At 50.0% G+C, this 23,100-nt stretch overlaps 2 protein-coding genes across 2 annotated transcripts in view; one reads left to right on the forward strand and one right to left on the reverse strand.

Annotated features, from left to right (window-relative positions):
* LOC137846905 (uncharacterized) overlaps window positions 1-23,100 on the reverse strand; it is a 426,139-nt gene that overhangs the window by 294,937 nt on the left and 108,102 nt on the right. The window lies entirely within an intron of this gene.
* Window positions 14,403-15,338, forward strand: LOC137846911 (olfactory receptor 14C36-like). Its single transcript, XM_068665017.1, has one exon. The coding sequence runs from the start codon at window positions 14,403-14,405 to the stop codon at window positions 15,336-15,338; it is 936 nt and encodes a 311-aa protein (XP_068521118.1).

Genomic DNA, 23,100 nt, shown 5'->3' on the forward strand with positions numbered 1-23,100 from the left:
ACTCCAGCTGGGCTTTGGCCTTTCTAACTTTTACCTTTTACTTTTACAAAGCCCCATAACATTCAGCTCCAGATGAACTTACATCACAGCTCCAGATGAACTTACAGCATGCATGAGAAGGAAGACAGAAGTAATGGAACCTGACAGCCTTCCATCCCCTACCCTTCAATGACTCTGTGCTGCAATTCCATTCAACTGGTTACTCCTGCATTATCCAAAGTTTCCTGCAACTCTCTCTTCTCAGAGAAAGCACAATCACACGAAGGTTGAACCGTCTGCCTGCAGCCATGAATGGCTGACAGAATGGAGCATCAGTGTGAAGGAACCTTGAGAAACTGCAGGATTTTGCCGATAGAAAAATCTTTTCATTTACAAGGAGACGAGCCTCATACTTCACCAGAAGAAGAAGAGCCCCACAGATCAGGGCAGACTGGGACACTGCTGCGTGAGCAGTGCCCAGGAGGAGGAGGGCCTGGGCACCACGAGGGATGCCATACGAGCCGTGTTGCCTGCTCACCAGGAACCAGGCCAGCTTCCTACAGAACTGCCTTACGAAGAGCACGGCTACCAAGAAAATGTGAGTTATCAGACTCAGCTCAGATACAGTGAGACACCACAAACACAATGGTTTACAGGAATGGGGAAAAAGGTACAGGTCTAGGATTCCCTAGGACAGCCTGGTGTGGAGAGGATCATGGGCTCTACCAAGGCTGAAAGTCCCAACACGACCCAGGTCCTTGCATCCATGGCTATGGCTGTTGTCTCTGTCACTGAGGCCTATGAGGAGACAGCTGATCGTTGAAGAACCAGGGCCTCATTGCCTCCTCGCCCCCACCCATGAAGCAGGAAGGGGTCGTACCATTCTCCTACACTTGGCCATGCACATCCCCATCTCCTGCTGCCCACGAAGAGCCCTGAGCAAGGTATGAAGGGAAGGGATCTCCCTTCCCTGGCGTTTGGGGTCTCTTCCCTGGCCCTTGTGCTTGGTAACACACATCCAGTTTTTCTACACATCAGTGTCACCTTCACACTGCCTTTGTCTCCTTGTCCTCACTGCCTCCAGGGTTCTGCTCTAACGAGCTCCAAGGGAGGCTGTGTCAGTGCTGGCCCTCAGGGGGACACTGCAGGAAACTTGCCTCTGACTTGCACTTCTGGAGAGATGTCTTCAATTGTCTCTGAGTGCCTGAGGTTCGTGGGCTCATCAGCAAAGACCCAGAGGGATGATTGCAGTGCCTTGGGCCTCTGCTGTGGTGCTGAGCTGGGCCAGGCTCGTGGGACAGAGAGAGTTCGTGGCAAGAGGGCCGTGGTGCAGAGAGACAGATGTGCCCAGGAGCAGCTCCTCTGCACAGCGCAGCAGGGCTGGGAGCTCTGACCGCAGCTGGCATGGGGAGAGGAGAGAAGGAGAGAGGGCTTGGAGGCAGCTGGCAGTGGGAGGATGCTGAGAGCTGCCTGCAGGAGAAACCTGCACAGCCCTTGACAAGGTAAGGGTCTGGCTGCAGGGCCATGCAGCTGCAGGTCCTGGAAGGGTCTCCTGCTGGGTCTTGTTTCTGGGAGGGCAGTGGGCAATGCAGTAGGCTTTGAGAGTCCTGCTGGGTTGCAGTGCGAGGTGAGGAAGTCTGGCAGAAGCCCCTTGGAGTGTCATAACCAAGCTGCCCTTTTTAGCCAAGAGTTGGGTGTCTAAGTCTCCTCTGGACATTGCAGGGGATGCAGATTTGGTATTGGGACACCCCAGCTTGCAAATATCCAGCTCTGTCCGTGGGGCATTGTCCTGGGCTGCACGCTTCTCTCCAGCAGGATGCAGCTCTCTCCTGGCATCCTTGTGTTATCCAGGTACCTCAAGGAGAAGACACCTCTGTACTAAAACCACGTCTGTGCTGCAGGATGGCTGTCTGTGGGCAGCTGGTGTGAGGCCTCTGCAGCCTTTGTGAAGAGGGAAAAGCTGAGATCCTGCTCATGTACCTGGAGATAAGGTGCAGATTCTGTCTATCTGCACTGGGGTTGGGGCTTCTTTGCTTTAAGCTGTCTCTACTTTGGAAACACAAGAGTGTGATTGTTCTACTAAGCATAAGAAAATCTGACTCGCTCTACAGTGTGGTTGGAGGTGTTCTTTGCAACAACCCTGCAAAGTTCATGGATCTTGTAAGTGGACTAAACTTGAGTTTCCCCCTTGTTCCTGCTTTGTGACTGCTACACAGAAGGAAGGACACCTCTAAAGTCCCCAGCAATCCATGCTTGTAGTGCCAGTCTCACCTAGCATCAGCTGGGACTCAAGAGATAGAGCCGCAGAAAGCTCCTTTTGCAAAGAGAGAGGCTTCAGATGAGAGTGCTCTAAGGCTTGCAGTAGGTTTTCCTCAGAGAATTGTCTTCTAAACTTTTTCTGCCTTCTCCTTCTCTACAGACAACAGTGCTCAATGTCAGAGAATGCCCAACATCAGCTCTGTAGCTCAGCCTCATCCTCAGCGCCGTAGCCTGCCACCACCGCCTCCACACCCCCATGTACTTCTTCCTCCTCAACCTCGCCCTCCTCGACCTGGGCTGCATCTGCACCACTCTGCCCAAAGCCATGGCCAATGCCCTCTGGAACACCAGGGCCATCTCCTATCAAGGCTGTGCTGCACAGGTCTTTCTCTTTGTCTTGTTGATGTCATCGGAGTATTTCCTTCTCACCATCATGGCCTATGACCGCTACGTTGCCATCTGCAAGCCCCTGCACTATGGGAGCCTCCTGGGCAGCAGAGCTTGTGCCCAGATGGCAGCAGCTGCCTGGGGCAGTGGCTTTCTCAATGCTGTCCTGCACACGACCACTACATTTTCCCTGCCCCTCTGCTAAGGCAATGCTGTGGACCAGTTCTTCTGTGAGATCCCCCATATCCTCAAGCTCTCCTGCTCAGACTACTACCTCAGGGAAGTTGGATTTATTGCGTTTAGCTTTTGTTTAGTTGTTGGTTGCTTTGTTTTTATTGTGGTGTCCTATGTGCAGATCTTCAGGGCAGTGCTGAGGATGCCTTCTGAGCAGGGTCGGCACAAAGCCTTTTCCACGTGCCTCCCTCACCTGGCCGTGGTCTCCCTGTTTGTCAGCACTATCATGTTTGCCTACCTGAAGCCCCCCCCTTTCTCCTCCCCATCCCTGGACCTTGCAGTATCTTTTCTGTACTCCATGTTACCTCCAGCACTGAACCCCCTCATTTACAGCATGAGGAACCAGGAGCTCAAGGATGCACTGAGGAATTCGTTTGAATACTTATTTCTTAAGAAACTATAATGTGCCTTTACATTCCGAGTTTATCTCAGAAACAGATAGGAAAATAATTTGGTATTATTTTTCTTGATAAATATGTTCTCCAAGTTGTGGAGTCGATTTAATTAATGTCATTGTTAGCCTCCTACCTGTTCATTTATCTCTTTACTTTTCCTAATCATCTCATGCATATGTAAAGCCAGGTTTTCTGTGTACCTATAGACAATAAAGAAGCGAGCAGAAATTCGTAGGTCTCAGCTGCAGTGTATTCCCATCACCTGTGAACTAGCAAAGAAGTTATTTAAAAAAAAAAAAAAAAAAAAAAAGCTATTTGTGACCGTGATGCTTAACCACTTCCTGAAACAGGGCCTCAATAGACACAGCTGATTTTCAGGAGGACAAACGTTTTCATAACGGGAGCCCACCTCTCCCCTCTCCTTCCATTTTCCACCTTTTATTGCTGAGTGTGACATCATATGGTATGGAATATCTCTGTGGCTGGTTTAGGTAAGCTGCTCTGGTGATGTCCCCTCCCTGTCTCTTGCACACCCGCAGCCTGCTGGCTCTTTGGGGAGGGGGGATTAGAGGGATTCCTGATGCTATTACAGTACTGCTCAGCAGAAGACAAAACACAACCGTGATACCAGTGCTGTTCTAGCTACTCAAGCAGAGCACAGCACTGGGTGGGCTTCTACTGGAAAAGGTAACTCCATCCCAGCCAGACCCAGTACAGTCACATATTGAAAACACAGCACCACAGGGGCTGCTCTGCAGAGAATTACTTCGTCACAGTCAGAGCCAGTGCAGGGCCACACACTGGACAAGAAGGCTCCCTCTGAGCTCTGTGGGGAGTCAGGAAGGTCCTAATAAGAAGCAGGACGACTGAAGAAGCCCAAGGCCCTTCTGAAGGTTGGCTTATTCCCACTTGGGAGGCAGTGCTGGGCAGTGGGAAAGGCTATGAGAAAGACTTGTGTGAAGACCGTGAGAAGCAAGGAAATGTCACTGCCATTGCCCCAGGGCTGCAAAAAATCACTCACCGGACTTCTTTTCTGGGGCCGTGTGAGCCCAGGAGACAGCAGTGAATGGAGCCCACAGAGCGTGAGCCTGTCTGAGGTGGACTGACCAGAGCGCAAATGCTTGATCTGGTGTGAGCAGGCAGAGGAGAGCTCTGCAGCCCCAGGGCATGCAGCGGCCCCAGCAAAGGAGCCTGGGGAGTGATTCCTTCCAGCCCTGGGGCAATGGCAGTGACCCCAGGAGCTGGGTCTGCCTCCCAGCCTGCCCAGCACGGCCCTGCAGAGTGTCCCCATGCCCCAGGCACCACAGTCCCCTTGCTCTGCGGAGCAGCACCGCCAGATGGGGCTGGGGCTGGGGCTGGGGCTGGGTGGGTGCTTCCCGTGAATGTCTGCTTCAGGCTCATGGCTTCTGGATAAAAACATGATCTTCATTGTGCACAAGGAGCTGGGAGACCACCAGCAGGCAAGGGGCCTGGAACTTTGCCTGCAAGGTCCCTCCTGCTCTAGCACCTCACAGGACTGGCACGGAAATGGCTCCTGAGTGTCAGAGAGGCTGGGAGCCCAGCAGGTGTGCCATGAGCTTGAAGGATCACCACCAGATCACTTCTACCTGGGCAGGTCCTGGCCCAAAAAGGGGGTGTTTTCTAGGTATGGTATTATAAGCTCAGTGCTGCATCAGAAACACTAAGTCCAGCAGGAAGCAAATGGCTGTTAAATGGCTCTTTCTGAAGTAGCTGACAGGTCACCCTTGACTCCTGGCTGGGATCTGTGCCTTTAGGCTCACGTCTGCCATTGTCCATGGTAGGGCAGCAGAAGGCACTTGCTGTGCATGTAGTTTCTGAGATTAGCTCTTTCTAAGTACCTGGTAGGCCCCATAGAGGAAGAGGTCTTGGATAGGGGTTGTCATGTCAGAGGTGTCAGCTTTTGCCTGAAGTCATCCTTTAGGACTGCTTTCAGTTTTCTACACAGAGGGAGCCACTGCCTCCAAGACGCTTGGGGCAAACTGAACCATGCATGAGGGTTTGGAGGAAGATACCGTGGGTGCACAGAAGCTATTCTATATCCAAACGTTGGAGGCAGGAAACAAAATTTTGGGGTGGTACAAGAGCTGCTGGGCACATTGTGCAGGGTTCACCTACAGCCTTTGTGTTCTTCACCATCCTGACTTAGGTGCCATGTCAGTCTCAAAAAAGGAGTACCCAACGGATATGAGACAGGTACTCTGAGATCATGAAAGCCATAAGAAAGCTGCCCCTAGGAAACTGACTGATATGGGAAAGTCAGGAGAAGCCTGGCCAGGAGAGATGTGAGATTTGAGGGAGGGAAAAAGAGTTTGGCCAGAAGAAATTAATGATTTCTGTGATGTTAGAATGTTCAGGCAATGTTGATTTTGCTGTAACGCTGGCTTAAAACAGTCATGTAAAGCCCTTCCCCTATTTTAACGAATGACATTAATCCCCAAAAATAAATGCTACTCCACACCCTGACAAGAATCCACTACTCTTATGCCTGACCTCAAAGTATCCCTCCAAGCCAAAACACAGCCTATAGCCCCTTCCCTTTATCTTCAGTCTCTTGCTCACCCTGATCTGATCAGCTTGTGGGCCAGGAGGAGGAGATGGGTGGGGATGCTCTGAGAGGTCAGCTCTGCCTCAGGATCTCCTGCTCCAGCAGCAGGAATGTGACAGTGAAATCACTTCTGTCTCTGCACTTGATAGGGCAGCAGCAGGAACATGTCACGCAAAGGGACTGTGAGGTCACTTGTGTCTGGAGGTGGCAGTTAAGCCTTGACTTCTCCCTGGGAGCTGGACTTCTGGGCTGACATCTGGCAGTGGCCCTGCTAGGCCAGCAGAAGGCACCTGCTTGGCATGCTGACTGGGGGATCCCCTCTGCCTACACACCCAGGAGGACCCAAGCAGAAAGAAGGCCCCCAGATGGGTTGTTCTGTCCCTTCTGCTTGAGTCCATGACTGGACAACAGCAGGCACAAGGCTTGGCTGTGTGTAGCCAAGAAGCTGCAAGGCCAGCAGCAGGCCCCTGGCTTGGAAGACGCTGCTGAGGTGACTTGTGTCTGGTTGGCTGACTGGATGCGAGAAGGCTGAGGGGTTGGGATGCTTACTTCAGGAGTGGTTTCCACCCTGAAGGAGCTTTCTGCGGTAGCAGGAAAGAGCAGGAGAGAAAAAACTGCCAAAAAGTGTTCCAGGAAGGCTGGCACTTGTCAGAAGGAGGGAGAAATGTCCCTCAAAGTGTCATGCTGTGGTACCAGAGGTCACCGTCTGATCAGTGATGGTGAACAGAGATGGATGTCTCCAGACTTCAAGAAAATAGGGCAATGTGTGGGACAGCATAGGAAAAGCTACAGAGGAGAAGGCAGAGGGTGCTGGTAAAAAGACAAGGCCCTAACAGCTGTGAAGGTTTTTCCCCTTGGCAGTAGCTTAGGAGGAGATGTGTTATACTCATTGCAATGAGGCCTCATTGATTCCTTGCAACCCTATGCAGCACCTCAGAGGTGTCATACCAGTGTTCTTCTCATGGCATCACACTGCCCACCACATCCCACAGACCCAAGCAAGAGCCTTGAGGCAGACGTGGGGCTCCAGGGTCTCTCCTTCCAGTGGCTGGGGTCAGGCCTTGGACCTTTTACTTCACCAAAACCAACCAAGACATTTCTCAGCACAGTGCTTTGCCTGTCTGTAATCATGGCCTCCAATTATCTGCCCTAACAAGTCCCTGGGGAGGCTTTGTTACTAACAGCCCTCAGTGGGGCCCATTAATGCTCCAAGTCACTTCAGCTTTTCCTCCTGACTTTACTTGCTCAAGCGGTTACATCACTCTCCTCTCAGTACCTGAGCTTCATAGACTGAGCACCAAAATCCACCATGGAACTCATTAAAATGCAGAAACTCCTAACATCTCTTCTATAGTTTCTTCAAGCCTTCATGCCTTGTGCAGCTAATTGCAGAGCTTGCATGGCGTACTTAAGGAAGAAAATTTCAAAAAGCAGCTCATAAAAAATATTTTCTTGTTTAAAAGGCTGAATTTTGCTGCATTTCAGTTTTGATCATCATTCTCCTATTGCTGTTCATCCAGGGTAACTTCTTTGGAGACCTTCATCGAGAGGAAGAAAAGCAGAGTCTGGAGGTCAGACACCCACTCTGCCAGCAGTGGTCTTTGTCGCTGTAAATGCAGCCCAGCCCACACATGAAACCCTTTCTAAGACAACTCGGGTTCCTTGAGAACAAATAAAAAAAAAAAAATAAAACCAAAAGTAAAATAAAATAAAATGAAACCTAAAATAAAATAAAATAAAATTAAATTAAATTAAAATGACTTTTGGAATCTGAGAAATTCAGCTTGAATCTTAGTAGACACCTAGGTGTCCATGGTATCTCTTTGGTCTTCTGTGGAAAACTCAGGATGAAAACTAAAGAAAATATATCTTCAAGTCAGGCAACTTTACCTTAGTACTGACAAGTCCATCACTAAACCACGCTCCCAAGCTCTACATCTACACCTTGGTTCTCCAGCTGATGAACCAGCTCATCAACTTTCTATCTGGGAGATCCTCTACTCATACACAAATCTCTTCTTCCTCTTGCTTGACCAGCACTACGTCTGGGATGTGGAACACCCTCATCACTGTGCTGGTGCCTGCCTCCAAACACCTGCAGATTCTCATGGTCTTCTTCAACTTCCCTGCACACCTTGTACAGCTCCAGCACCCTGTGCCAGATGCTGGCCAGCTTCCTGGCTGGGGACAGCACCCCCTTTGCTCACAGAGGTGGCAGCACTCTCAGCTGCACCTTCTGCATGACTGCAGTGCTTTCTGCTCGCGTCATGTCCTACGGTCAGCCCTGGGCTGTATGCCATCCCTGTTCTCTGCAAGGCTCAAGAATTGGAAGGCCTGACTCCAGAAGGCAGCTGCACCTGAACCGGGTGAATTTCTCTCATGTACAGGAATTCTTTCTCCTCCTCCCAGCTACAGTTCTGTGGCCCCAGTGTCATAGACACCTTCTGTGGTTTTGTTCCATTTCTGGAGCTCTCCTGCAGTGTCACGGTGATACTCATGGTCTTTCCTTTCATAATCTACATTTTGGATCCAATCTTCCTCTTCCCTCCCATACAGTTTTAACGTGTGTGTGTGTCCTGTGTTGGCAGGCCCAAGGTCTTATCCACTTGTTCTTCAGTCCTCATGAGTGTCACTGTTTTCTGTGACACCACCTTCACTGTCTGTGTGAAGCCCATAAAGGCTGTGCTCAGAGGTTTTAACCAAGCCCTTTCCCAAACCTTCATCATCCCCCTGCTCAATCCTCAGGTTGCTTAGCAGTTGAGTGGGAAGGGTGAGAGACATGCTGGTGGAACTGCTGCAGACGTTGTCATAAGATCTATCTGAGAGGCCTTGGAAAGGACAGGTTGACCAAAGAGGTTCCTCGGGACTTGGAAAAGGCAGATGTCAAACACATCTTGTACTTGAAGGTCAAGCAGAATGACAATTAAGCCTAATCATGAATTAGAAAGCCAGTGTTAGCCCTAGCCCTCACCCAAGAACTAAACAAAACTCTGACCCACAAAGCTTGCCCTTATCCTACTCCTTGAGCAGGCATCTTGAGCAGAACACCAATCCCTCCCTCAGAGCCCTTCCATTGCATTAGCCCTAGAAGTTGACCTCTAATCCCTAAATGTTAAATTGACCACCTAACCCTCCACCACACACACAACACATCTCATCTTCAAACCCACTCCTATCCCTAACTTCAGCTGTTTGTCCCCTTGGGGCAGGGCAGGGACTGTGATGTCCTTGAGCAAGGAGTCACTCTCCATCTTTTTTATAAGCCCCCTTTAAGTACTGAAAGGCTGCAATGAGGTCACCCTGGAACCTATTCTTCTTCAGGGTGAAGAGCCCCACCTCTCTCAGCCTTTCTTCATAGGAGAGGTGTTCCAGCCCCTTGATCATCTTTGTGGACCTCCTCTAGAACCATTCTAACAGACCCACACCCTTCTTGTGCTGGCGGCCCCAGTCCTGGATGCAGGACTCCAAGATGAGCCTCAAAAGGGTAGAGTAGAAGGGGTGAATCACCTGCCTCCACCTGCTGGCCACTCCTCTGCTGATGCAGCCCAGGATGCAGTTGGCCTCCTGGGCTACAAGCACACACTGCTGGCTCATGTCAAGCTTTTTGTCCAGCAGAACCCCCAAGTACCTCCCTGCAAGGCTCTTCTCAATGAGTTCTTCTCCCAGCCTATCCTCATGTATGGGATTTCCCGAGCCCAGGTGCAGCATCTTGCACTTGGACTTGTTGAACCTCCTTAGATTAACAGGGACCCAAATTTCAATCTTGTCCAGCACTCTTTGGTTGGCACCCCTTCCTCTGTTGCATCAACTACACCACTCAGCTTGGTATCATCTGCACACTTGCTGAGGGTACACTCGATCCCACTATGTCATTGATAAAGATATTAAACTGTACCAGTCCCAAGACAGACTCATGACAGACGCCACTCATCACCAGCCTCCACTTGGAGATAGAGCCATTGACTACCACTCTCTGCGTGTGACCTTTAGCCCAATGAAGGTTTCACCCATCAAATGCATATCTCTCTAATTTGGAGATCAGGATGTCATATGGGACCATGGCAATGGTCTTACAGAAGTCCAAGTAGATGACATCGGTCGGTCTTCCCTTGTCATCTGATGTGGTCACTCCATTGTAGAAAGCCATCACATTGGTCAGGCATGATTTATCCTTTGGTGAAGCCATGCTGGCTGTCTGAGATCACCTCTTTGTCTTGCATGTGCCTTGACATCGATTCTAGGAGGATCTTTTCCATGATCTTTTGAGGCACAGAGGTGAGGCTCACTATTCCGTAGTTCCATGGGTTCTCATTTCTACCCTTTTTAAAAATGGGAGTGATGTTTCATTTTTCCAGTCAGCAGAGACTTCACCTGACTTCCAGGACTCTTCAAATATGATGGAGAGAGGCTTGACAACTACATCAGCCAGCTCCCTCAGGACCCTGGGATGCATGTCACCAAGCCCCATAGACTTGCATGTGCTCAGTTTCTTCAGGTGGACTCAGACCTCCTCTTTACTTAGAGCAGGAGGGACTTTGCCCCCAGCCTCCATCTATGGGTTCAGGGAAGTGAAAGACTTGGGAAGCCTGACTGGCAGGGAAGACTGAGGCAAAGATGTTGTTGAGTCCCTCAGCTTTCTGCATGTCTGTCATTATAAGTTCACCTTTCTCATCCATCAGAAGGGGGTACACTGTCCTTGGCCTTTCTTTTCTGAGCAAAGTATTTACAGAATCTCTTCCTGTTATGCTTTTCATCCCCAGATAAGCTGAGTTCCATCCATGCCTTGGCTTTTCTTATCCCATCCCTGCACATGCAAAACTGGAACTTGTGAGAGGGCCTGGGAAAAGTAACCCTGGATCCACAGAAGCCACTTGGGAAACAAAACTTATTGGTAGTAATTGTGATTTTGTGGAGGTGCAGAGCTGATGGGCATATTGCGCAGGAGGTACCTAAAGATCTTTGTGTCCTTTTCCCTCTTGACTACAATGCCACTTCCTTCTCAGGGATGGAGGAGCCAACAGAGGTGAGACAGATACACTGAGATGGCAAATGTCATCAGAAAGCTGATCCCAGTAAGATATGGGGAGGTCAGAAGCAGCCTGAACAAGAGACATGTGAGATTTTGGGGTGGTAAGAGGAGCATGGCCAGCAGAAATTAATGATTTCATAGAGGTAAGAGCATTCATGCAATGCTGATGCTGCAGTAACACTGTCTAAACAGTAATGTATGTCCTTTACCTTACTGGAAACAGTGATTTTAATCCTTAAACCTAAATGCTACTACAACACTCTGAAAGGAATCAATTTTCTCTCTTGATAACCATAATCCCTTCCCTTAAAACTAACATTAAAATGCTCTATTTAACCCTAAACTCCTTGGCAGACGTAAAACACCCATAAACCACAGAGCTTGTCCATACCTCAACCACAGACATGACAGCACAAGCAGAACAACAAACACTCCCACTAAAAATTGCTTAATGTCTAGACCAGAAAGTAAAAAGAGATACCGAGGGGGCTAGAGAAAGCCCAGCTCTGCCTCAGGATCTAGTGCCCCAGCAGCAGGAATGTGACTGTGGCAGGGACTGTGAGGTCACTTCTGTCTCTGCACGTGATAGGGCAGCAGCAGGAACGTGTCACGGAAAGGGACTGTGAGATCACTTGTGTCTGGAGGTGGCAGGTCAGCCTTGACTTCTCCCTGGGAGCTGCACTTTTGGGCTGACATCTGGCAGTGGCCCTGCTAGGCCAGCAGAAGGCACCTGCTTGGCATGCTGACTGGGGGATCCCCTCTGCCTCCAGAGCCAGCAGGACCCAGGCTGAAAGAGGTCAAAGGTTTGACTGGATGATCTAGAGGTCTCTTCCAACCTAGAAATTCTGTGTGCGTGTGTGTGTCTTTGTGTGAAGGCCCCAAGATGGGTTGTCCTGTCCCTTCTGCTTGAGTCCATGACTGCACAGCAGCAGGAGGCACAAGGCTTGGCTGTGTCTAGCCTAGAAGCTGCAAGGCCAGCAGCAGTCCCCTGGCTTGGAAGCTGCTGCTGAGGTGACTTGTGTCTGGTTGGCTGAGAGGCCGCAAGGAGCCTGCTGGGTTGGGATGCCTACTTCAGGAGGTGTTTCCACCCTGATGGACCTTCCTTTGGTAGTAGGAAAGAGCAGGAGAGAAAAAAACTGCCACAGAGTGCACCTTGGAAGTTGCGCATCGGTCACAAGGAGGAAGAAAGGTCCCTCAAAGGGTTGTGCTGTAGTGCCAGAGGTCACCCTCTGATCAGACCCTGTCTTTGTGTTTCAAAGAACATCTGGTGAGGGTTGAGGAGACACGGGTGAAATCAAGGGATGAGAGGAGAAACAGCCACAAAGCATGCCCTGGAATGCTGGCACTGGCCATGACGAGGAAGAAATGTCCAGGGCAACAACTGGTCTTGCTGGTAGAGTCAGAGGTAAAGAAGGAATTAAGTACCTCAGCCCTTACCTTATCTCGAGATCATTACCAGATCCCCCACATCCAATAAAGAATGACGATTATCCTTTTTCACTTGCAGAGCCCCAAACATTTTGGACACAGCTCCAGAGAAACTGACAGCATGCATGAGAAGGAAGCGCAGCAAATGTGGGACCTGGCAGCCTTCCATCCCCTACCTTCTGTGCTGCAATTCCATTCAATTGGTTACTCCTCTATTATCCAAACTGTCCTGGAAGTCCTGATGCTGCTGTCTTCTCAGAGACAGCACAATGACACAAAGGTTGAACTGTCTGCCTGCAACCATGAAGGGCTGACAGAATGGAGTATCAGTGTAGGGGAATCTTTAGAAACTGCAGGATTTTGCCTAGAGAAACCTCTTGACATTTACAAGAAGAAGACCCCAGTCCTGCAGCAGAGGAAGAGGAACCCCACACATGGGGGAGACTGGGACCCTGCTGAGTGAGCAGTGGCCAGAAGGAGGAGGGCCTAGGCACCATGAGGGATGCCATACGAGCAGTGGTGCCAGCTCACAAGGAACCAGGCCAGCTTCCTGCAGAGCTACCTTATGAGATATTTGTTTTCATGGCTATGGCTGTTGTCACTGCCACTGAGCCTTATAAGGACACTGCTAATCACTAAACCAACGGAGCCTAATTAACTCCTCACCCACCCATGAACCAGGCAGGGGTTCGTACCATTCTTCTACACTTGGCCATGCACATCCCCATCTCCTACTGCCCCACAAAGAGCCCTGAGCAACCTTTGAAGAGAGAGATCTCCCTTCCTTGAGTTGGGAGTCAAGGCCTGACCCTTGTGCTTGGTGACACACATCCAGTTTTTCTACACATCAGTGTCACCTTCACATTGCCTTTGTCTCCTTGTCCTCACTGCCTCCAGGGTTCTGCTCTAACGAGCTCCAAGGGAGGCTGTGTGAGTGCTGGCCCTCAGGGGGACACTGCAGGAAACTTGCCTCTGACTTGCACTTCTGGAGAGATGTCTTCAATTGTCTCTGAGTGCCTGAGGTTTGTGGGCTCATCAGCAAAGCCCCCAGAGGGGTGATTGCAGACCCTTGGGCTGGTGCTGTGCTGCTGAGCTGGGCCAGGCTCTTGGGACAGAGAGAGCCCGCGGCAAGAGGGCCGTGGTGCAGAGAGCCAGCTGTGCCCAGGAGCAGCTCCTCTGCACAGTGCAGCAGGGCTGGGGGCAGTGCGTGCAGAGACAGAGTGCTTAAAGGCAGGGAGAAGTGGCAGGATGCACAGAGCTCACTGGGGAAGAACACTTCCCAGCCCTGAACCCGGTAGTCTCTGGCTGGAAGGCAATGCAGCTGCAGTTCCTGGAGGAAGGAAAAGCTGGGGGTGCAGGCAGGGGTGGCCAGGGCTGTGGTGCAGAGCAGGGTCCCTGCTGTGCCCCAGGGTCTGTGTGCCAGGGCAGGGCCTCTGCTGCCTGCCAGGCTCAGCACTCAGCCTGCCCAGGGAGCCCAGGTGCTTGGACAGGGGAAGGGCAGGGCAGGGGCTGACTGCAAAGGGAAGGCACTTTCTGCACTCTCTGCCTGACTCTTCCTGCTCTGATTGTGGCGCAGGCTCTATGTTAACAGGGTAGTTGGATTTGCACTGGTGACTGAACTTCCTATTGCATTGAACTGAGACACAAACAGGTTAGTGATGAACGTGAGAATATCCCTTCCCTTCTCTCTGCTTACACACTGCACCAGGTCTTTTCTGTGCTGTTCTTTAGGACCTGCAGGCAGGGGGATGTGTTTTTTTAGCACAAACTCTGAATACATCCATCCCCCAGCTGAGTGTTGCAAGAAGCCAGCAGCTGGGCCCCAGGGGATGGACAGAGGAGCCCTCCTCAATATGAACTCTGGCTGAGGTTTCTGCCAAAAGCAACAAGATTTACCACTACAGTGGAGCAGAGGTGTCCAGCTTGGGGGCTGATGGGCAGAGGTGGCTGCTGTGTACAGGACACTCAGCAGGCACAAATGAGGGCTCCAGACAGGGAGATAGACAAAGATCCTCTTGGAAACAGGGAATGTAAGGCTTTCACTGGGAATTTTTGTCAGAAACATTACTCATAACAGTCTATACATGTATATTTTTTACTCATTTCACAGGTTCTATGTCAGAAAATGCCCAACATCAGTTCAGTCACTGAGTTCCTCCTGCTGGCATTCGCAGACACACGCGAGCTGCAGCTCCTGCACTTCGCGCTCTTCCTGGGCATCTACCTGGCTGCCCTCCTGGGCAACGGCCTCATCCTCAGCGCCATAGCCTGCCACCACCGCCTCCGCACCCCCATGTACTTCTTCCTCCTCAACCTCGCCCTCCTCGACCTGGGCTGCATCTCCACCACTCTGCCCAAAGCCATGGCCAATGCCCTCTGGGACACCAGGGCCATCTCCTTTCAAGGATGTGCTACACAGGTCTTTTTCTTTCTCTTCTTTATAGCAGCAGAATATTCCCTTCTCACTATCATGGCCTACGACCGCTATGTTGCCATCTGCAAGCCCCTGCACTACGGGAGCCTCCTGGGCAGCAGAGCTTGTGCCCAGATGGCAGCAGCTGCCTGGGGCAGTGGCTTTCTCAATGCTGTCCTGCACATGGCCAACACATTTTCCCTTCCCCTCTGCCGAGGCAATGCTGTGGACCAGTTCTTCTGTGAAATCCCCCACATCCTCAAGCTCTCCTGCTCAGATGCCTACCTCAGGGAAGTTGGTCCACTTGTGTTTACTGTTTCTTTAGGCTGTGGTTGTTTTGTTTTCATTGTGCTGTCCTATGTGCAGATCTTCAGGGCAGTGCTGAGGATGCCCTCTTCTCAGGGCCGGCACAAAGCCTTTTCCACGTGCCTCCCTCACCTGGCTGTGGTCTTTCTCTTTGTCAGTACTGCCGTGTTTGCCTACCTGAAACCCCCCTCCATTTCCTCACCGTCCCTGGACCTGGTGGTTGCACTTCTCTACTCGGTGTTGCCTCCAGCAGTGAACCCCCTCATCTACAGCATGAGGAACCAGGATCTCAAGAATGCAGTGAGGAAACTCTTTCCATACATTCTTCTTAAGCATCCATGATGTGTTCAGAAGATTTATTCTTAATAATATGCAAATATTTTGACTCACATTATGTTGTATCATTTTTATCATTACAAGTGTTATCATGACATTGTCATTAATAATAATCCTATCAGAAATCAAAGGATATTTGGGAAAATGAGAGAACATTTTTAAAATTACTTTTCTCTGTTAATATTTTAACAATATTTTACTTGTTTTTAATAACGTAGTTCTCAGCATTCTGAATGTTACATTTTGTGTTAGTTTTTACCATATCATCTAATGTACACACAGATCCAGGTTTCCTAGGTAGATAAAGACAATAAAGAATTCAGCGGAAATTCGTTGGTCTCAGTATCCCTCTCCTCCCATCTCCTCTGGAGCTGGGGGAGCAGCCCCAGCATGCAGGAGGGGCTCGGGGCCAAGAGCCCAGCTGCCACATGCAGGAGAAGCCCCGGTGGCCCTCGGGGCTGCCCCTCACTGCCCGCTGGGCTCTGCCTCTCTGCTGCCTTCAGGTCGGGGCTGCTGCTTCCCTGGAGCCATGGCCAGCAGCAGGACTTGGCCTTGTCACTGTTGCTCCCTTTGGCTTCCTCATTGTTCTCTTGTGCTTTCACATTCAACTAAGTCCTGAGGTCTCTTGTATCTTGCTGACAATCTTATTGTCTGTACAGTGGCATCTCTTTCATTGCACAGCTCTTCCAAAGCTGGTGGTAGGAATATACCCAAGGAACTGCTGCATGAACGGGAACCCTATTTTACTGGGCTTTGACTGGCCTGGAACTGCTGGCCACTCCTCTGCTGATGCAGCCCAGGATACAGTTGGCCTTCTGGGCCACAAGGGCACACTGCTGGCTCATGTCGACCTTTTCATTCAGCAGAACCCCCAAGTCCTTCTCTGCAGGGCAACTGTCAATCAGTTCTTCTCCCAGCCTATCCTCCTGTATGGGATTTCCCCGGCCCAGGTGCAGCACTTTGCACTTGGACTTATTGAACCTGCTTAGGTTCACATGGGGCCAAATTTCAAGCTTTCCCAGAACCATTTGGATGGCATCCCTTCCTCTGTTGCATCAACTACACCTCTCAGCTTGGTGTCATCTGCACACTTGCTGAGGGTGCACTTGACCCGACTGTCTATGTCATTGATAAAGATATTAAACAATACCTGTCCCAGGACAGACCCCTGAGGTACACCACTCATCACCAGCCTCCACTTGGACATAGATCCATTGACCACCTCTCTCTCAGTGTGACCTTCAGGCCAACTCCTTATCCACTGAATGGTGCAGCCATCAAATGCGTATCTCTCCAATTTGGAGATCAGGATGCCATGTGGGATAGTGTCAAAGGTCTTACAGAAATCCAAGTAGGTGGTCTGTCTTCCATTTTTGTCTGATGTAGTCACTCCATTGTAGAAAGCTACCAGATTTACTCCTTGGAGAAGCCATGCTGGCTGTCTGAGATCACCTCTTTGTCTTGCATGGGCCTTGACATCGATTCCAGGAGGATTTTTTCCATGATCTTATCAGGCACAGGGTTGAGGCTCACCATTCGGTAGTTCCAAGGGTTCTCATTTCTACCTTTTTTAAAAATGGGAGTGATGTTTTCCTTTTTCAGGTCACCAGGGACTTCACCCAACCGCCAGGCCTTTTCAGATATGATGGAGAGAGGCTTGACAACTGCATCAGCCAGTTCCCTCAGGACCCTGGGATGCAAGTCATCAAGCCCCATAGACTTGTACTTGTTTAGTTTCTTCGGGTGGTCTCAAACCTGCTTTTCAGTAAGAGCAGGTGGGACTTTGCCTCCCAGCCTTCATCCATGGGTTCAAGGAAATGAAAGACTGGGAAGCCTGACTGGCAGGGAAGACTGAGGCAAAGATGTTGTTGAGGCCCTCAGGCTTCTCCATGCCTGTCATTACCAGTTTACCCTTCTCATCCTTCAGAGGGGGTACACTCTCCTTGGCCTTTCTTTTCTGAGCTATGTATCCCTAGAATCTCTTCCTTTTATTTTTTGCATCCCTTGCTAAGCTCAGTTCTATCTGCGCATTGCTTTCCTTATCCCATCTCTACACATAAAAACCCGAAGTATTTGTGAAGGCCTGGAAAAAGAACTCAAGATCCATGGAAGCTATTCTGGAAACAAAACTAGTAGGTAGGATGCACAATTTCGTAGAGAGGCAGAGCTGATGGGCATACTGGGCAGGATACTCCTTTAGGCCCTTTTCCCTCCTGACTACAATGACACTTCTCTCTGAAGAACAGAATAGCCCACAGAGGTGAGACATATACTGCCTGTGTCATGGATGTCATCAGAAAGCTGATCCCAATAAGATATGGGGAAGTCAGGAGCAACCTGGACACGAGAGATGTGAGATTTTCAGGTGGCAAGAGGAGCATTGCCAGCAGAAATTAATGATTTTGTAGAGGTAAGAGGAATCATGTAATGTAGATTGTGCAGCAACACTGACTTGTACAGTCATGTATGGCCCTTACACTATTTTAACCAGTAGTTTTAATCCTTAAATCTAAATGTTGTTCCAACACTCTGACACAAATCCACTTCTCTAATGCTTGAACACAAAGTATCCCTTGAAGCAAAGCTCAGCCTATAGCCCCTTTCCCTTACTTTTACTCTCTTGCTCACCCTAATCCCTTCCCTTAACATTAGTATTAAAATGCTCTATTTAAACCTCGGCTTATAGGCAGATGTAAAAATGAACTAAACCACAGAGCCTGCCCATACCCTAAACACAGAAGAACACCAAACCTTCCCATTAAACATTTGTTTGCTCTGTTGCCTTCAGGGGGCAGTGGCGACCTGGTTCAGGAATGGCACGGCAACCAACCCCAGGCCGCTCAGTCCATTGGCTCACAGACACCGATGTGGTGGATGGCAAATGGCGTTTATTGTCGAGTCACATGGTGTTATATACCCTTGGCCCATAGCGTCACTTCTGCTTGCTTACATTACAGACCACACGCTACTGTCCATCAAGGGAGGGGCTCCACCTTTCTGTACAGCGCGACATCTTCTGGCCGCCAGACCCAAACTACCCACATACCACACCTACAAAACACCCCCTTTTTGGGCCAGGACCTGCCCAGGTGGAAGTGAGCTGGTTGTGATCCTCCAAGCTCATGGCACACCTGCTGGGCTCCCAGCCTCTCTGACACTCAGGAGCCAGTTCCGTGCCAGTCCTGGGAGGTGCTAGGGCAGGAGGGACCTTTCAGGCAATGTTCCAGCCCTGTGCCTGTTGGTGGTCTGTCAGGTCCTTGTGCACAGTGAAGATCACGCTCAATTCCATAAGCCTGAAGCTGACTAGAGTCGAAGGGGGAAGGGGCTAAAACCAGGCACGCCGGTGAAGACCTAAGGGATGGTATGCTAGAATCAGAGGGGCTGTGTGCCAGTGAGATCCTTCGGTTAGATCCACAAGGTGCTGAGTGTAAGGAGACGCACCTGAAATGCTTCTACACGAACGCACGCAGTATGAGGAATAAAATGGATGAGCTAGAAGTACTGGCCCAGTCCCGCAACTACGACATCATCGGCATAAGCGAAACCTGGTGGGATGAGTCCTGTGACTGGGGTGTTGCGATAGATGGTTACAGGCTCTTCAGGAGGGACAGGCAGGGTAGGCGAGGTGGTGGGGTGGCGATGTATGTGAAGCAGGGGCTGGACTGTGTGGAACTTCAGGTCGGCGATGGCAAAGTTGAGAGCCTCTGGGTAAGGATCAAGGGACGAACGAATAAAGGGGATGTCGTTGTGGGAGTCTATTACAGACCGCCTGGCCAGGACGATAGCGCCGATAAATTACTCTTTACAGAACTAAGAGAGGCCTCGAGATTAACTCCCCTTGTCCTTATGGGGGACTTCAACTTGCCAGACGTTAACTGGGAGTGCCACACGGCTGACACGAGCAAGTCCAGGAGGTTCATGAAGCACCTAGATGATAACTTCTTGGTGCAGGTGCTAACGGAGCCAACTAGGAAAGGTGCCCTCCTAGACCTGTTGCTAGAAAACAGAGAGGGTCTGGTGGGAGATGTGGTGATTGGTGGCCGCCTCGGTCATAGCGACCATGAAGTGGTTGAGTTCAAAATTTACGGTGACAGAAGGAAAAGTGCCACCAAAACCTCATCCCTAGATATGGGGAAGGCGGACTTCAGGCTGCTCGGGGAACTAGTCAGCAAGGTCCCCTGGGAAGCTGCTCTTGAAGGCCTCGATGTCCACCAGTGCTGGTCACTCTTTAAGCGATGCCTCCTAGAAGCACAAGATCAGGCAATTCCTAAATATCGCAAGTCAGGCAGGCAGGGCAGGAGGCCGGCGTGGCTGACCAGGAACATTCTGATGGAGATTAGGCAGAAACAGAGAGTGTTTCGCTACTGGAAGGAGGGCTGGGTGTCATGGAAAGAATACAGGGATGCTGTTCGTGTTTGTAGGGAGAAAATTCGTGTGGCTAAAGCACACCTAGAGTTGAAGCTGGCTGTGTCTGTGAGAGAAAAAAAAAGTTTTTTTTCAGATATGTGAATGGAAAAAGGAGAAGTAAAGAATACATAGGGCCGCTCCTTGATAGGGAAGGTCTCCTCACAGACAATGACATAGGCAAAGCAGAGACGCTTAATGCCTTCTTTGCCTCTGTCTTCAATGCCGATGATGGGCTTCGGGACCCAGGGTGCCCTGAGCTGGAGGACCGGGACGGTGGGGATGACAAACTCCCAACCGACCCTGAACGTGTGCGGGATTTGCTACTCCACCTGGATCCCTACAAGTCCATGGGTCCGGATGGGATTCATCCCCGGGTGCTAAAAGAGCTGGCGGACGTCATGCCGGAACCTCTCTCAATTATTTTTCAACGATCCTGGGAATCTGGAGAGGTCCCGGTAGACTGGAAGCTGGCAAATATTGTGCCGATTTTCAAGAAGGGTCAGAAAGAAGACCCTAGCAATTACAGGCCTGTCAGTCTCACATCAGTGCCTGGTAAAATCATGGAGAAGATGGTTCTCGAACTTATTGAGGCGCACCTGGGGGACAGAGCAGTCATTGGTCCCAGCCAGCATGGGTTTGTGAAGGGTAGGTCCTGCCTAACTAACCTGATTTCCTTTTATGATAAGATCACCCATATGGTGGACCAAGGGAAACCAGCTGATGTGATTTTTTTGGACTTCAGCAAGGCTTTTGACACGGTTTCCCATAGGATCCTACTGGACAAAATGTCCACCATACAGCTAAATAAAAACATCATACGATGGGTGAGCAATTGGCTAACGGGCAGGGCCCAAAGGGTTATGGTAAATGGGGCTGTGTCAGGCTGGCGGGCGGTCACCAGTGGGGTCCCTCAAGGCTCCATTTTAGGGCCGGTACTTTTCAATATTTTTATAAACGATCTGGATGTAGGAATAGAAGGTATTTTGAGCAAGTTTGCTGATGACACCAAACTTGGAGGAGTTGTGGACTCGAATGAGGGTGGAAAGGCCTTGCAGAGGGATCTGGATAGGTTGGAGAGCTGGGCGATCGCCAACCGCATGAAGTTCAATAAGAGCAAGTGCCGGGTCCTGCACCTGGGACGGGGAAACCCTGGCTGCACGTACAGACTGGGCGATGAGATGCTGGAGAGCAGCCTAGAAGAGAAGGATCTGGGGGTCGTGGTAGACAGCAAGTTGAATATGAGCCGGCAGTGTGCCCTGGCAGCCAGGAGGGCCAACCGTGTCCTGGGGTGCATCAAGCACGGCATCGCTAGTAGGTCGAGGGAGGTGATTGTCCCGCTCTACTCTGCGCTGGTGCGGCCTCACCTCGAGTACTGTGTGCAGTTCTGGGCACCACAGTATAAAAAGGACATGAAACTGTTGGAGAGTGTCCAGAGGAGGGCTACGAAGATGGTGAAAGGCCTGGAGGGGAAGACGTACGAGGAACGGCTGAGGGCACTGGGCCTGTTCAGCCTGGAGAAGAGGAGGCTGAGGGGAGACCTCGTCGCAGTCTACAACTTCCTCGTAAGGGGGTGTCGAGAGGCAGGAGACCTTTTCTCCATTAACACCAGTGACAGGACCCGCGGGAACGGGGTTAAGCTGAGGCAGGGGAAATTTAGGCTTGACATCAGGAGGGGGTTCTTCACAGAGAGGGTGGTTGCACGCTGGAACAGGCTCCCCAGGGAAGTGGTCACTGCACCAAGCCTGACTGAATTTAAGAAGAGATTGGACTGTGCACTTAGTCACATGGTCTGAACTTTTGGGTAGACCTGTGCGGTGTCAAGAGTTGGACTTGATGATCCTTAAGGGTCCCTTCCAACTCAGGATATTCTATGATTCTATGATTCTATGTTTCCATTGGGCCATCTACCAGACATTGTAATGAATACTATGAGCAGGACTAGAGGGGTCTTGTTTCCAGCCAGGGGGAGGCAGGGAGGAAAGGGACAATCGAGTTTACTGGACTGGGTATATTTAATGTCCTAGCATATCAGACCCACAAATGTATTAGGCTCTACTGGACACAGACAATAAAGATATATTTTCTTTATTTTTCACCCTGAGTTTTCCACAGAAGACCCAAGAGAGACCATGGATGTCCAGGTGTCTACTGAGATTCAGGCTAAATTTCTCAGGATCCAATGGTCATTTCAAATGTATTTTATTTTATTTTATTTTATTTTATTTTATTTTATTTTATTTTATTTTATTTTATTTTATTTTATTTATACTTTATTTCTTTCCCAAGGAACCCCTGACTTCTCTTAGAAAGGGTTTCATGTGCTGGGCTGGGCAACAGTTACAGGGACAAAGACCACTGCTGGCAGTGGAGGTGTCACACCTCCAGACTCTGATTTTCCTCCCGATGGAGTTCTCCAAAGAAATAACCCTGGATGAGTAGCAATAGGAGAATGATTCTCCAAACTGAAATGCAACAAAATTCAGCCTTTGAAACAATAAAATATTTTTATTATGTGCTTTGTGAAATCTTCTTCCTTAATTACATCTTGCAAGCTGCACAAGGCGTGAAGGCTTGAAGATTAAAATGGAAGAGATGTTAGGATTTTCTTCATTTTAATGAGTTCCATGGTGTATTTTGATGCTCAGTCTATGAAGTTCAGGTACTGAGAAGAGAGTGATGCAACCGCTTGAGCAAGTAAAGTCAGGAGGAAAAGTTGAAGTGACTTGGAGTATTAATGGGCCCCACTGAGGGCTGTTACTAACAAAGCCTCCCCGGGACTTGTTAGCGCAGATAATTGGAGTCCATGGTTACAGACAGGCAAAGCACTGTGCTGAGAAAAGTCTTAGTTGGTTTTAGTGAAGCAGAATTGGCAAGGCCTGACCCCTGGAACTGGGAGGGGAGATCCTGCACCCCCATGTCTGGCTCAAGGCTTTTCCTGGGGATCTGTGGGATGGGGTGGGCAGTGTGATGCCGTGATAAGAAGAGTGGTATGAAACCTCTGAGCTGTTGCATGTGTTGAAAGGAATCTATGAGGCCCCATCACAATGAATATAACATATCTACTCATAAGCTCTAACCAAGGGGACAAAACCTTCACAGCAGTTGGGGCATTCCCTTTTTACCAGCACACTCTGCCTTCTCCTCCACAGGCTTTCCTATGCTGTCCCACACATTGCCCTATTTTCTTGAAGTCTGCAGACACCCATCTCAGTTCACCATCTTGTTCTCATCCCTAGCTTTCACTGACCTCTTGTCAACCCTCACCAGCTATTTATTGAAACACAAAGCAAGGGTCTGATCAGAGGGTGACCTTTTGCACCACAGCATGACCCTCTGAGGGACATTTCTCCCTCCTTGTAAC

The sequence above is a fragment of the Anas acuta genome, chromosome W (genome assembly GCF_963932015.1).
Source record: "Anas acuta chromosome W, bAnaAcu1.1, whole genome shotgun sequence".
Taxonomy (NCBI): Eukaryota; Metazoa; Chordata; class Aves; order Anseriformes; family Anatidae; genus Anas; species Anas acuta.

What these genes read in the sequence shown, in the direction of transcription:
- LOC137846911 (XM_068665017.1), top strand. Translation starts at nt 14,403, where the DNA reads ATGCCCAACATCAGTTCAGTCACTGAGTTCCTCCTGCTGGCATTCGCA.